The sequence below is a fragment of the Ceratotherium simum genome, chromosome 17, assembly GCF_057802395.1.
Source record: "Ceratotherium simum simum isolate JZ-2026a chromosome 17, ASM5780239v1, whole genome shotgun sequence".
NCBI lineage: Eukaryota > Metazoa > Chordata > Mammalia > Perissodactyla > Rhinocerotidae > Ceratotherium > Ceratotherium simum.
Genome location: NC_141916.1, coordinates 55,122,063 through 55,137,928, shown reverse-complemented (window position 1 = coordinate 55,137,928; position 15,866 = coordinate 55,122,063). Strand labels below are relative to the sequence as shown.

At 39.5% G+C, this 15,866-nt stretch overlaps 1 protein-coding gene across 1 annotated transcript in view; it reads right to left on the bottom strand.

Moving 5' to 3' along the window:
• Window positions 1-15,866, bottom strand: part of ANO2 (anoctamin 2) — a 331,112-nt gene that overhangs the window by 33,615 nt on the left and 281,631 nt on the right. Inside the window, exons 21-22 of the mRNA XM_087441928.1 lie at window positions 15,640-15,740; window positions 1,516-1,661 (exon numbers count right to left, since the gene is read on the bottom strand). Of these exons, the coding sequence (XP_087298054.1) occupies window positions 1,516-1,661; window positions 15,640-15,740 (247 nt within the window). The remainder of the gene's footprint in view (window positions 1-1,515; window positions 1,662-15,639; window positions 15,741-15,866) is intronic.

The following is a 15,866-nucleotide window of genomic DNA, read 5'->3' as shown; positions in this document are numbered from 1 at the left end:
TCTGGATAGACAGGCAGACAGGCATGTAAAACCTACACAGATAATTGAGTGGTGGATGGGGGATTGGAATTGGAGGGTGGAATTTGAGAGATAGAGCTCAAGGATTTCTAATCTAACCCTCTTCCCAAACGGAGCCTCAGTCTCTGCCAGCAATTTCTTTCCAAGAGGGTGGCAGATATAGAATGACATTGAAATACGAGCAGTCCTCTCTGTGTAAATGTCAATTCAGTGTTGGAGAGGGTTAGAGGTAGCGCTTAGCTAAAGGTGGGAAGTGTAAAGGAAATATGTGTTTACATAAACTGGGTCTTGATAGTTTCTGTGCCTATTGTTCCTGACATAATGATTGTTTCTTCTCTAGTGAGTTTATTTAGATTACAAAGCTCAGGCTTTGTCTGGAATTTTAGATACCACAAAAATAGAACAGACCTTTTGTGGCCATCTAATCTAAACCCTGTCCACCCCTCTACTCTTAACATACATACACACATTCTTATAAACAGAAAAGATATAATATCCACTAGAAATAAAAAGTGAGGTACCTGGTGCATAGAGATGCAGTGGTGGCCTCCTATTAAAAGTGATTAACCAAAGGAGGCAGGAGCCATTATGCAAACACAATGATAAGTCCAATGATATTAAGTATTGAGTGATTCTTTTGTTGGATCTGATTGATACTTCTCCACACACTCTAGATTGAGTAAATGTTTAGATGATAGGTCCAACTTCTTGGACTTATGTTTTTAATTCATTGCTCCAAGTCTTGGAAAGAGGCTTCTCAAATATCCACCCCAATAAAATATCAGGATTATTCACAAATAGCCAAGAGTTTGAAGGCAGCTGTTCTAAGGTAGGACACTTCTCATAATGGAGAACTCACGGCTTCCAAACCACATCTGAAAAGATTGTGTTCTATCAGCTGGTACTACACGCACTCCTGCTTTCAAGCCTTATCCAAGAACAACCAGAGGCTCTGTATTGTAGACACCTACCCCCTACACAAAACATCCTCAACGTTTTTAGAGAAAATCTTCCATTTTACCCAGCCCCACCTAATCAGAGTGCAGGACTCTCCTATATTCTCCATGTCAAAGATGTACAAATCGTTGTCCCAAGCGTCATAAAACTACTTTACTCTTCCTTAATGGAAACTATATTCTTAAATTTCAGACTTTACCATTTCCCTTTCAGCTTTATTAATGATAGAAACCATGGGAAGGAATCTGTGAGACCAAACTTCTCATTTCCCCACAGATGAGGAGAAGAGGCCCAAGGAGAATAGGGCATCATCCTTGTATCAAGTTGGTGATAGAGTTGCTCCCAGTTCTCATTCCAGGGTACTTTCTGCCCCACCCTCCTCAACTTTCATGTGGCACTGAAGGTGACATTGTGTAACCATGAAGCCCCAGAAGGAGCAGAGGCTGCCCCAGTCATTACCCTAACCCCCTCCCTTCACCCCTCTCCCAGACCCCTTGTCTGAACCTTCCCCCAGTGGAAGGGAATATCATGGGATCTTACTCATTTCCATGTACTCTGGAGTCAGTCCAGTGTATGGTTCCAAGCTGTAGTCTAGGTCCCACTGCTCTGGATGCTTTGAATGGGCAGAGTCAGTTTCTCCAGGTTCTGTCTCATCTTTCAGCTTCCGAAATAGTTTCTTTAGCTTCCTGGGAAAGAAATGGACCAGTCACCAAAAACCTCTGGAGGATAGAGTTAGTTCTGTAGACAGACAGAAAGAAAAAACTAAATTTTGACACTAAACCCATTTCTGACTCAAAGACAGATAGAGGAACACTAATGAGACTACTTTTCTCTTAAAGACACCTGAGGAGGTTCTTTATCAGGATAATGAAAGGTTCCCCTCACAAAGGATCAGATTTATTCGAACCCAAAGAAACTGAATTCTTCCTGCTGTTTGATAAGCAACAAGAGAGTTGGCCCTTCCTGCCAAATACTGAGACCATCCTATCATCTAACAGGTGATCTATTCACCCTCTTCATGAGGAAGAAAGGATGTCCAGAAAGTAGTAGAAAGATGCTCTCCTCTCAGCTCAAAAATTTTCAGGTCTTAATAACATAAACAGCATCATATTTCCATTAAAGCCAAGCTAAACATTGTCTACCACTGCTATGGGTTGAAGTGTATCCCCTGAAAATTCATATGTTGAAGCTCCAACCCCCAATGTGACTGTATTTGGAGATAAGGATTTTAGGAGGTAATAAAGGTTAAACCACAAAGGTGGGGTCCTAATCCAACAGGATTGGTAGCCTTATAAGAAAGGAAGAGACAGTGATCTCTCTCTCTCCGCCATGTGAGGACACAGCGGGGAGGTGATCATCTGCAAGCCAAGAAGAGGGCCCTCACTAGAAACCAAATTCTGCCAGTTCTTGATCTTGGACTTTCCAGCCTCCAGAACTGTGAGAAAATAAATTGCTGTTGTTTAAGTCACCCAGTCTATGGTATTTTGTTATGGCAGTCCGAGTAGACTAAGTTAACCATATTCAGAATTTGTTTGGTCTAGAATGATAACAAGATAATAGTGGTCCAGCCTCTCAGGGTTGCTATGAGAATTAAGTGAAACAACATTTATACAATCCTTAGCACAATATCTGGACATAGTAAGCATTCAATAGATGATAGCTATTATTATTTTTAATATTAAATGCTAAAATATGCTTGAGGGTGTAGAATTTTCACACTTCCCATTGATACACAATAGGTGAAGGAGCAGGGTGCCAATTCTGCTAATCAATCTAAGAGAAAGTTTCTAGGAGATAAGCAGAGAACTAACAGCAGAAGAGTCAGAATCATAGACTTGAAGACTTTAAAGTGATTTTGAAATCCATGCTCCTTCCAAATGCAGGAATCCCTCAAACACATTCCTCACACAAGATCATCCAACCCCTGTGTAGCTATTTCCAAAGGAGCACTCGATATCATTAGGCATCTCAATCTATTGTTAGAGAGTGCTTCCAACAGTTAGTGGAAATCTAAGCATTCAAAATAATTTTTTGATCAGTGTCTTGTCTAATATCATTTGCCATCAAGAAGATGTCATATATTGTAGTGAGTAAAAGTCTGACCTTTGATGTCAGAAAACAGTTGTTTAAAACCCAGTTTCACAACTCACCAGCTATATTTTCTTGGGAGAGTTATTAAAACTCCATAAGCTTTAATTTTCTTATCTATAAGATGATAAAATAAATGTTAACTAGCCCACAGGGTCAGCTAAAGGAGCTAATCTATGTAACATGCTTAACTTGGGACTTAGTACATGCTAAGAGCTCATAAATATATCTATCATTATCCCTATCATCATCATCACCATCACAGAGGATTTAAAGAATGAGTTGAGATCCATAGAAGCAGCAGTAAAATAAAATATTTTATAATAAAATAGCAAGCAATAATTCTGTGATAAGAAATTGAGAAAAACCTAGATGGAGCCTAAAGATTTTGAAGCCAAACAGTGTGGACTGGCTGAGACCTTGTCTGTGAGTCAGGACAGAAGGAGAGGATGAAGAAAAAAAATAAAGAAGAGAGAGAAAAGAAAAGAAGGAAGGAAAAGAAGGGAGGAAGAGAGGGAAAAAGGAAGAGGAGGTCTAGAACCAGAACCCAAATTGAGACTTTTCCTCCAGGTACTGGTAATCAGAAAACTTGTCCTAATCTTTAGCAAAGAATAATGAGTGCTTTTAATTAGACATGGAAAATTGAACACATGCTTATATCCCTATCCACTTCTGAAATGTTACTAAAATGACAGTGAATGAATTTAAAAATGTATAAAACCACAAGGTTAAAGAAAATAGTCATGAATACAGTAGTATATGAGAATTGTTAATAAATATCTTGGAAGATGGACAGTGGATGATGGATTTAGTAAAATTGTGATGGCTGAATACCAAGCGCCTATAGTGAAAGATGGCAGAGAAAAGCAAGCCAATAAATGCTGCAAAATTTCAAAAAGGCTCAGGAATTGCAGGCACCAGGTGTCACCAAAGGCAGGGGGTAGTGATGGATCAATGCACAGTTTAAGGAACAGTAGATCCTAATGCCTCTGTCCACGTATATTGCCCAGGTGACTATCACTTCCCAACACCAACAGGAGCAAAAACTTTATTCAGAGGAGAAAATGAACTGGGGAAATTCTAAATCTGAAATAAATGCAATAAAATGATAGGAAGTTAAAAATCCATAAACTCTCAGAAAAAAAAAATAGAACAAAAGACAAATAAATGGACAATAAGAAAGGAAAGATAAAAAAACTAATCAATCTAGGAACTCCAACATTTAACCAGAAAGAGAAGAGAGAGAAAATGATGGAAAATAAAATACAAACAAATATAAGAAAATGCTCCAGAGGTGAAGGACGTGCATTTTCTAATTAGAAGAACCTACTCAGCATAATGATCAAGAAGAAGAACCTCCACCAAAGCATATTACCATGAGATTTCAGAACTCTAGGAATAATGAAAAGGATTCTAAAAGCTTCCAGGTCTAGAGGGACAAACATAGATTCTCTAAACATTATTTGGAATCAAAAAGATATTAGAATTCTCAACAGCAGTCCTTGACACTAGAAAACTCCAGGAAAATGTGTTAACTTTGAGAAGGCAAATGATTTTTAGCATAGAGTTCTATACCCAGCCAAAGTATACATCAAGTGCAAAGGCAGAATAAAGACATTTTCAAACATGCAAAGTTTCCAAAAAGATATCCTTCTATGCATCCATTCTCATGATGTTCCTGGAGGTTGAATTTCACCAACCAAAGATACACAGCAAGAAAGAAAACAATACAGAATCCAGCAAACAAGGAATCCATCAGAAAAAGGAGGTTTTGGATTTAACTGGGATTGGTAACTGTCTAGAAGGTGTAGTGAACAAACAGTTCTGCTTTGAACAGGAGAATGAAGGGTTTCTAGAGGATGGTCTCCAGGAAAAGATAAATGTGACTACTAAGACATCTTATGTGTTTAATGAGGTAGTCTAGCTGGGAAAATGGACACAAACAAGGGTTACTGATAATGTGTAATAAGTATTATGAAGGAAGAAGTTTAGGTAATCATGAGAAAATAAAACAAAGAAACCTAACCTTACTTAAAGCAGAAGTTTTCCCCAAGGAAGAGATGTGTAAACCCAGATGATAGAAGAAGCCTGGGAAAGAGGGAGAGTGGTGTGACAGGTAAATGTGTGTTCTAGGCAGAGGGAATTATTTGTGCAACAGCCATAGGCAAACGTGAGAACGGCTCATAGAGGGGACTGAAAGGAGTTCAAAATGCTTGGAGCATAGAGTAGGAGAGAAAAAGTGATGAAAGATAAGACTTAAAAGGTAGTGCAAGTTCATGGCATCAAAGACCTTGTAAGCCATTTTATGCAGTGGTTCAGGTGAGAGATTATGGCAGCAGAGTCTAGGGTGATTGCAATGGACACCAAGAGATGTAGACAGATTGAGACATACTTAGGAGGTAGAGTTAAGAAGCTGGTGGTGAATTGTATGTAGGGGGAGGAGAATGAGGAACAAAGGATGATTCCCAGGGTCTTTGGGCATGCGTGTGTATGGTGGTACAGCTAGGATAGGGAACACTAGAGAAGATGAAGGAGAGGAGTTGTTGAGATGGAGGAGCCCATGGGACAACTAAGTAGGGACATATAGTAAGCAATTTTATATATGGGTCTAGAGCTTTGGAAACAGGTCTGTGTTGGAGCTAGAGATCTGAGAATAATCATAGAAAGAGCAACTGAAACCCTAGCAAAGACACCACCTGTGGATGGAGCAGAAGGGAAGGAATATCAGCAGTTAAGAAGGAAGAGGGAAAGGAGATTTCAAAGGGCAAGGAAGGAGCAGTCAAAGGAACAGAAGGCCACTGTGAGACTATGTGGCAAAGAAGGCAAGAGCAGAAGTGGGGCTTAGGGGATGACTTTGTGGTCAGCAGTGTACTCCACTGCGGGTAGGTCAAAAACAATGAGGGAAAAAAACATCCACAAATAATTCTTGTAAACCCCTCCTTCCCAGAAGTCTCCCTCCCGGAGATCTCAGCGACCTTTAAAAAAATTAATAGAGAAAGTCCCTCAAGAGTGGGATTTAACAGGAATCCTGCAAGTTGTATAACATACAGATGGGCCATTTGGAAAACTTCAGATTGTGATTCCGACCGTATGATGCACACGCTCGTTAAAACAACTCCTTTGATGTTACTCCCTTATCCTTTTCATCTGCTATTTTTCTGTCCCTTTTTAATGACAAGTCTGAGAAAGTCTGGCTGGAAGGCTCAGGGCCTTTCCTCTGCTTGTGTCCCATGGGCTCACTCTGAGACCTTGGTGACCGTCTGTCACACCTTGGGCCTCCCTGCCGCAGGAATCTGGGCCCCAGGCAGTTCTTCACAGACCCTGGCTCCACATGCCTCGAGCCCCATTAAAGAAGGCAGAACCAAGCCCTAAATGGGCCAAAGAGAGAAACACATCAAGCTCCGAGCTATGTATTCCTTTTCTTGACACCTGACAAAGTTCAAATTTGTTCCTTAAACTTTTGTCAAATGGCCAGATTCCACTGTATTTGAGAACACAGACCTCTGCCTGTGATGGCTTTAAAGAGAGACTGTTTTATGTCTTGAAATGTAACATTTATCACATGTCCCCAAAAAAGAAGAAAGTTTATAAAATCTTACCAGCTGAGTCCAGGGGTATCTTACAGCTATTTTGAGATGTGATTTGGTGCTTTTAGTAAGAATAACAATGGGGGAACATTTTGCCAGTGGAAATATTCACCCGTCTATCTGCTCTGTCTGTCTCAGACTTTGCCCAGGAGAGAATCTGGCACTTGAAAAAGATAGCATTTACCCTTTCACACACACAAATCCATCTCTCTGAATGACAGAAGGCCCATTTCCAATTTTGCTTCAAGGAATACTGACGCTACTTTGAGATAAAATTACAGCGAGGATTTGGGATGTGGTGTGGCATGTTTAAGGGGCACCATGCAGGTTGGATCCAAAGTTTATGGGGAAAGGGAGGAGCGGAATGAGGGAAACCCCCATCAGTGACTCAGGTAATAAATAGCATGAGATCAGATTCTGTCATGCTGCTCGCCATGTCTGAAGTCATCTCAGAAGGCGCTGCCGATGAACATTATTCTGGAGCCTGTAATGTTTAAAACCTCCTCTCCAGAAAGCATCTGCCACAACTGTGTCAGCCCCAGGAGTCCGGGGTTGTATGAGTGGGGATTGTCCAAGACCAGACCACACAACCCAGATTTATCTATTATCCTGTCCTCATTAGTCTCAGAGCCGCCTTTCAAGAGCCTAGTGCCCCAGTTTTACTGCCCTCCTTGGCAGCATTTCGTTTTTCCATCTCCAGGGCCTCTGAACCAGGCCTAGCAAAGGTGGGACATGCAGCTGCCTGGTGCAATGTGCCTGGACAGAGGTGGGCTTCTGCAGGGGCCCTGTCTGGGGCACCTGCCAGATTTAGGGGTAGCAAAGGAAGAGGGCTGAGAGAGCTGATGAAGCTTAGTCAAGGTCCCAAAGGCAACTGTACAGTATTCCTGGACATGCCAGGTATCTGTGCCAGCCTTGTGGAGACCTGGTGGGACTAAGAGGTGATAATACTGCTCTAAACCAATGTTTCCCAAGCAAAGTACACATTCCACTAGCAGTCCATGTGACGCCTTTGGAAGGTCTCTACACTCTTCGGCCTTACATCTCATTTGAGCACCTGGGGGAGTTATTTTCTTTCCTGTTCTCATTTGGTCCCTCTGATTGCAGTCAAGGAGAAAATCCCTGTCTGCTGCTGGGACACCTTTAACAGCTCCCCCGTGCTTGTGCGTCTTCCTTTTTAATAAAGAGAATGCGGGTCTTAGGCTAATGTCATTGGTTAATAGTGTTTTGTTTTTGCTGTATTTCTTTCTATTGTTATTTGCTATTCCTGGTAACTGATAGTGTTAGTTTTCCATTTTCAGAAATGTTATGGGTTTAAATAAAAAGTGAATTGGTTTAGAGGAAATTAGTACGTAAATAGCTGTTTAGGTAGATGTGGAGAAACAATTTAAAAGTTGGCTCACAAATGACTGAAGATTGGGAAACAATCTAATTCAAGAAGCCTGTTAGAGTGTAAGATTCTCAAAGCCCTCAGAATTGCAGTTGTGGTAATTTTTGTAACATGCACACACATACACATACTCACACACACAGAATCTAATCAGAATGTTGCACCGTCAGGGAGATAGATAAATTATAGCTGACTACCTACTTACTAAAAAATGTCAATTCAGTAGTCTTTAACATTTTTAAATTTTCTTTGGAAGAATCTTAGAACATCGCTTTCAGAAGTAGATGATGCCGCTGAGATTGATCAACCTTACAACTGTATTACCTCATCATATTTTTTACCCCAAATCTTCTTGTCTATTATGATCACCTACCTAACTCCTCAGACTTGCTCCTATTTTTAAAAATCAAACCTTGCATTTAAGATTAATATTTATCTCCCTTGGGGAAAAACTTTGATGCAGGTTCTGAAAGACGTAAGAGCTACACTGTGAACCAAAAGCCATTAGGCCCAGAACAGAAGAAAAAAGCAGTGTTCCCGAGGTGGTTTTCTCAGTCTTACTCCCTGGACTTGTAACACTACGAAAGCATCACTTGTAAACACAAATCCAATGACACTCAGTAACACCTTGGCTACCTGTAACCCCCAAGAATGGTTCTTCCTTTCTCACATGTCCATATTTTCTATTTTCTAGATAGCTGGGCATATATCTAAGCTGTATTTTTACATAACGTGTTGGATAAAAATCTTTCTAGAACAACTTTCCCAAGGTCACACAGTAAGTATACCGTAATGCCTGGATTTAAACCCAGATCTGTTGACAATCTCTGCCTTACAGAGATGTGCTACATCCACCAAAGAGTTAAAGACCACTGGGTCTAATTTTTATAATTTATACTACTTCTTCCTCACTGTCAGGCTCAACTGTCTTTTCTCTTTTGACCATGAAAGACTTCCTTTTTTAATTGCTTATTTTATGTTTCTCAATCATGTCATACATAAAGGTATCGCCAGGTGCTTGAACTCTGGATTGGATGGGTCTAATTTATTGAGAGTGGGCTCTGAGTAGGGAGGGAAAGATCCAATAGTCATAATTATAGTACTTTCATGTGACAAACTCAAAACCCAACCTGTGGAATTATAGAGAATGCTGGAGATGAAAGGCCTTGGTCTAAATGTGGAAGAACTTTAGCTCTACATCCCTGAATTTAACCACATAATTATGTTGTATGTGTCCTTTAGACTAGAAACTTAAATGAGAAAAAACCTTTTGAAACAGAAATGACTTGTATTGGAAATCATCAGTGACTAGTTTCATTGAATAGATGAGAGGTTCATAGAACGCTGGAGCTGAAATGAAAGTACCTTAGAGATGATTACAAAGCCATGATTTTCATCAAGAGATGAGGACAATGAGACTTAAAGAAGTGACTTGCTCATAGCTTTATACATTAATATGTAATTTCCATCAATTAAAGTGTGGTGTATTAAACACACATCAGGCATAAGCAAGAAAATTTAGCCTTCAAGGCAAACAGCTGTGTGTTAGTTTTACCTGTTATGGAACTGATGGAGTTGATGGGTGAGGAACATGCCAACACACTGTCCGACCATATGCCTGAGTTCTTGCCTCTCTCACACTCTATAAAAGGCTTCTGGGTCCAGAGAGATGGGCTAAGTGGTAGAGCAGACGTCTAGGAATGAAAAAAGGGCATCTCATGCCCACAAGCTGTATACAATTCCATCCAGAGCAGAATAACAACATACTGGAAAGACCGGTGTCTTCTCCACATGTTTAAAAGGGAATGGAGACTTTCCTTTGTAGTAGCGGTGGAGGGGCTGGTGTCACAGCTTCAAAGGGGCCATATGTGGCTTTGTTGCATCTTTTTTGGTCAGTATATTTTCTGGATATTTGTCCATAACAAATGTGGGCTCCCTGAGATGGTAAGCTCCTAGAGAACAGCAACCATGTGTTTTGCCAGCTTTGCTTGATAACTATCACTGAGTGACTTTCAATCAAAGCCGGGAACAGAGCAGTTGAGAGTTGAGTTTCTCAAGACTGACAACTGCCTGACTGATGACTAGAGGCTAACTTAAGCAGAGAGGTGGAATGAGACGCCCAGACACCAACGTTCTCACCAATCCTCCTCCAAGAAAAGCATGTGCCCAAGGGCCCCCTGAGATTGTCCCAGTGTAGGGGCAGAAAAACACCCTAAGCATTCAGTCTAATTAATGGTTGTTGGTGGTGAGACCCATTCTGAAGACTGAGATGACAAAGTGTTATGAAGGAATATTGAGGATTCTCATTCCTTGAAGTAGGGATCTCATTAAAAAGGGTTTCTCTTTTCAGGTAAACTAAATTTTTTCCATCATAACTTTAGCTCTGTAAGTGTGTTTCTGAGGAAGACCAAAGAACAGCTTTTTCTGGAGATCTTTCAGACTGTTATAGCCCCCATGGAAGCAGTGACTCTGGTGTAGTTTTCCATGGAGAAAGGAAATGGATCATATATCCTCTAACAGTTCCATTCAACCCAAGGAACTTAGCACTCAGAAACCTTTAAACAGATTGAAAGAGATTCTGGGCTCTTGCCTTTGCCTTGACTCTGACGTGCCCTAAGACTCTGGGCAGGGAGCCACCATCTCTCTGGGCCTTACCTTCTCCATCTGTAGCACCACCTGGGTCAGGAGGTGTTTTGATAGGCTTGAGTCAGTCTGTTGTTTGTTTAGAAAATATATCCACACCCAAGAGAAATTGTTTCCTTAAACAAAATAATGGCAGACCAACTTGTTATATATGATGGTGGCAGCCTTCTTTCAAGACACAGACACAGCCTGGAGGAAACCCTTTTGCTTATGAAGCCTTCTTTGACTGCTCCTTGCCTGACCTTTACTTACTCTGAATCCTGAGTTTGTATCACATACAGAGCACCCAGTCACATGCAATCTATTTTGTCTCCCAAACTAAATAACTAAACTCTGAGAAGATAAAGGACATTTCATATATATAATTCTTTATTTAATTGAATATAAATCTTGCACACAAGTTAAAGAACACAGAGTGGCTGGTGTTATGGACTGAATGTTTATGTTCCCTCCAGAATTCATATGTCAAAGCCCGAACTCCCAATGTGATACAGAAGATGGGGCCTTTGGGAAGTAATGAGGTTTAGATGAGGTCATGAGGATGGGACTCCCTCATGATGAGATTAGTGCCTTTATGAGAAGAGGAAGAGACACCAAAGCTTTCTCTCTCCATGTACAGACAAAGAGGTCATGTGAGCATATAGTGAGATGGTGGCCCTCATCAAGAACCAAATCTGCTGGCACCTTGACCTTGGACTTCATGGCCTCAAGAACTATGAAAAATAAATATCTGTTGTTTAAGCCAACTAGGCTATGTTATTTTGTTGTAGCAACCCAAGCAGATGAAGACAGCTGGTTAGGTTCAGATTGCAGTTTTTGTGGATGTGACTCTTTGGTATGCAATTCTCATCTTTTAATATCTGAGCCATATGAGCCAAGAGATGGAGGCAGTGGTATTCCCTGTAACCCCTCCTGCAGTGTGGATAGTGTTATTCCTGATTATGTAGCACAGAGCCTGGCTCTCTTGCCCTTAAATAATATTCCATTAGCCATTTATTCTTCTTAAATCCTTTTGCTGCTTAAACTAGCCAGAGTGAATTCCAATGTCTGCAGTTAAGAACCTTGGCCAATAACACGAACAAATACAGTTGGAACGAAAAGAATTAAACAAGTTTCTTTATTGCAGGACCATTAATATAACGTGAATAATAAATCTCCAAGAGGGATATAGAGTGTATGGTAGTATCTTCACCTACCCCCATGGGGTCTGTCTGATGATTGCATCCTAGAAGAGTTAACCTTGCAAAGGATTTGCAAGGAACCCTGGGTCTGGTACAAATTGTCCATCCTGTCCTCCTAATCAGAATTGGCCCAGCCTATGAGAGTTACTCCTGATCATCTGTGTTGTTCCCTGGCTGGTTGATGCCAGGCTAACTGAAAATATCCCCTGAAACAGATTCTTTTTAACACCAAAAAGCAATAGAAATGAAAGGCAGAGGGGGCTACATTTTCCTTTGACCTGAAGGTAGATCTTTGCTTGTTGCATCCTCTTTTCTTTTAGGTCCAGTCCCTGTGAGTCAGCATTCATTTTCGTGACTATTCAATGCAAAACCTAACTGAAAGAAGTTCTTCTATAAAATTTATATAAAACCACATGGGAGGGAAGAGTAGTGAATCCACATGAAAATCTATTCTGCATTTTACCAACTATGCATCCTTCCCCTCCTAAGATCATATATTCTACAGTTTCTTAGAGATTTTTGGAAATGATTACGTTATGTTTCTTTCATATTCATCTATCTACCACACTGAAAGTCTCCTTGATTTGTTCACTAGGAGAACAGATAGCATTAAAAATTTTATGCCACTTGACAGATCATAAGAGACTACCAGGAACAATTATACATAACAATTGAACAACCTAGAAGAAATGGATAAATTCCCAGAAACATATAATCTTCCAAGACTGAATCAGGAAGAAATAGAAAATCTGACAGACCAATTACTAGTAACAAAATTGAATCAATAATCAAAAAACTCCCAACAAAGAAAAGCACAGGACCAGACAGCTTCACAGGTGAATTCTACCAAACATTTAAAGAAGAGTTAATATCTATGCTTCTCAAATCATTCCAAAAAATTAAAGAGGAAGGAATGCTTCCAAACTCATTCTATTAGGCCAGCATTACCCTGATACCAAAACCAGACAAAGACGGGAATATCCTACAAAAAATATCTCTGATGAACATAGATGCAAAAATCCTCAACAAATATCAGCAAATTGAATTCGACAATACATTAAAAGGATCATACACCATGATCAAGTGGGATTTATTCCAGGGATGCAAGAATGGTTCAACATCCACAAATCAATCAACGTGATATACCACATTAATAAAACATTGTATAAAAATCATAGGATCATCTCAATAGATACAGAAAAAGCATTGACAAAATTCCATATCCATTTATGATAAAAATTCTCAATAAAGTGGGGATAGAGGGAACATACCTCAACATAATAAAGGCTATATATAACAAACCTGCAGCTAACATCATCCTCAACTATGAAAAGCTGAAAGCTTTTCCTCTAGCATCAAAAACAAGAGAAGGATGCTGACTTTTGATCAACATAGTATTCAAAGTCCTAGCCACAGAAGCAAGACAAGAAAAAGAAATAAAAGGCATCCAAATTAGAAAGGAAGAAGTAAAACTATCACTATTTGCAGAAGACATGATACTATATATAGAAAGCCTGAAAGACTCCATCAAAAAGCTACTAGAACTAATAAATGAATTCAGTAAAGTTGCAAGATGCAAAATTAATATAGAGAAATCTATTGTGTTTCTATACACTAATAATGAAATATCAGAAATAGACATTAAGAAAACAATTCCATTTACAATTGCATCAAAATGAATAAAATATCTAGGAATAATTTAACCAAGGAGGTGAAAGACGTGTATACTGAAAGCTGTAAGACATTGATGAAAGAAATTGAAGATGACACAAACAAAAGATATACCATGCTCATGGATTGGAAGAATTAATATTGTTTAAATGTCCATAACTACCCAAAGCAATCTACAGATTCAATGCAATCCCTATCAAAATACCAGATTTTTCACAGAACTAAAACACATAATCTTAAAATTTGTGTGAAACCACAAAAGACTTCAAATAGCCAAAGCAATCTTGAGAAAGAAGAACAAAGCTGGAGGTACTACAGTCCCTAATTTAAAACTACACTACAAAGCTATAATAATCAAAACAGTATGGTACTGGCACAAAAATATTCACATAGATCAATGGAACAGAAGAGAGAGCCCAGAAATAAATCCACACTTACATGGTCAATCAATCTATGACAAAGGAAACAATATATAATGGGGGAAAGACAGTCTCTTCAATAAACGGTGCCGGGAAAACTCAACAGCTAAATGCAAAAGAATGAAACTAGACCAGTTTCTTACACCACATACAAAAATAAAATGGATTAAAGACTTGAATTAAGACCTAAAACCATAAAACTCCTAGAAGAAAACATAGGCAGTAAGCTCTTTGACATCAATTCTAGCAATATTTTTTTGGCTCTGTCTGCTCAGATAAGGGTAACAAAAGCAAAATAAACAAATGGGACTACACCAAATTAAAAAGCTTTTGCACAGGGAAGGAAACTATCACCAAAATGAAAACGCAACCTACTGAATAGGAGAAGATATTTGCAAATGATATATCCAATAAGGGGTTAATATGCAAAATAAATAAAGGACTCATACAACTCAATATCAAAAAAACAGACAATCCTATTAAAAAATGGGCAGAGGACCTGAACAGACATTTTTCCAAAGAAGACATAGATGGCCAATAGACACATGAAAAGATGCCCAATATCCCTAATCATCAGGGAAATGTAAATCAAAACCACAATGAGATATTACCTCACACCTGTTAGAATGGCTATTATCAAAAAGACAAGAAATAAGAAGTGTTGGCGAGGATGTGGAGAAAAGGGAATCCTCATGCACTGCTGGTGGGAATGTAAATTGGTGCAGCCACTGTGGAAAACAGTATGGAGATTCCTCAAAAAATTAAAAATAGAACTACCATACAATCCAGCAATTCCACTTCTGGGTATTCATCCAAAGAAAATGAAAACACTAATTCAAAAAGATATGCATCCCTATGTTCACTGCAGCATTATTTACAATAGCCAAGATATGGAAGCAACCTAAGTGTCCATGAATAGATGAATGGATGAAGATGTGGTATATACATACAATGGAATATTACTCAGCCATAAGAAAGAATAAAGTCTTGCCATTTGTGACAACATGGATGGACCTACAGGGTATTAAGCTAAGTGAAATAAGTCAGACAGAGAAAGACAAATACCATATGATTTCACTTATGTTTGGAATCTAAAAACAAAACAAATAAACAAACAACTCAAAACAGAAACAGACTCATAGATATAGAGAACAAACTGGTGGTTGCCAGAGGGGAGGGGGTGGGGAGGTGGGCAAAATAAGTGAAGCAGATTAAGAGGTACAAACTTCCAGTTAACATACAGCATGGGGAATATAGTCAATAATATTGTAATAACTTTGTATGGTAACAGATGGTTACTAGACTTATTGTGGTGATCATTTCATAATGTATGCAAATGTTGAATCATTATGTTGTACACCTGAGACTAACGTAATATTGTATGTCAACTATACTGCAACAAAAATAATATTATGCACTTCGAGGTCAGAGATACCTGATTCTTAGCTTTGCCACTTACTTGTTATGTGTAATTAAGCAAGTGAGCCTGAAACATCCCAAACCGGATTGGCAAACAAGGTTTGTGGGAGGAGCCCTCCCTCATGGGAAAGTTATTGGCAAGTGGACAAAGAATTGAATAGCCAAGCTATCTTAGAAGAGGAGAAGCCATAAAAATTCTGCTGAAAGTCTGGCACGGCTGGGCTAGGCCCTGACAGGAAGGAGAGAGATGAGAGGTGTTCATTACATACGGGACTCCGATCTCGAAGATGTTGTTCTGGATCAATTGCTTTCCCAACATGATGATGCTGAGCTGAATGCAGAGCTCCATGAGGCAGCCACCTGGAGCACACTGCAGGGAGAAGAAGAAAAGGAAGGAGCAGTTAGACCAAGTGGGGCTCAGAGAATCAAGAGTGTGAATTAAACCATGCTGCAATGGGGCAAGGATGGGGCTGGAGGGGGCAGGTGCACCTACAAA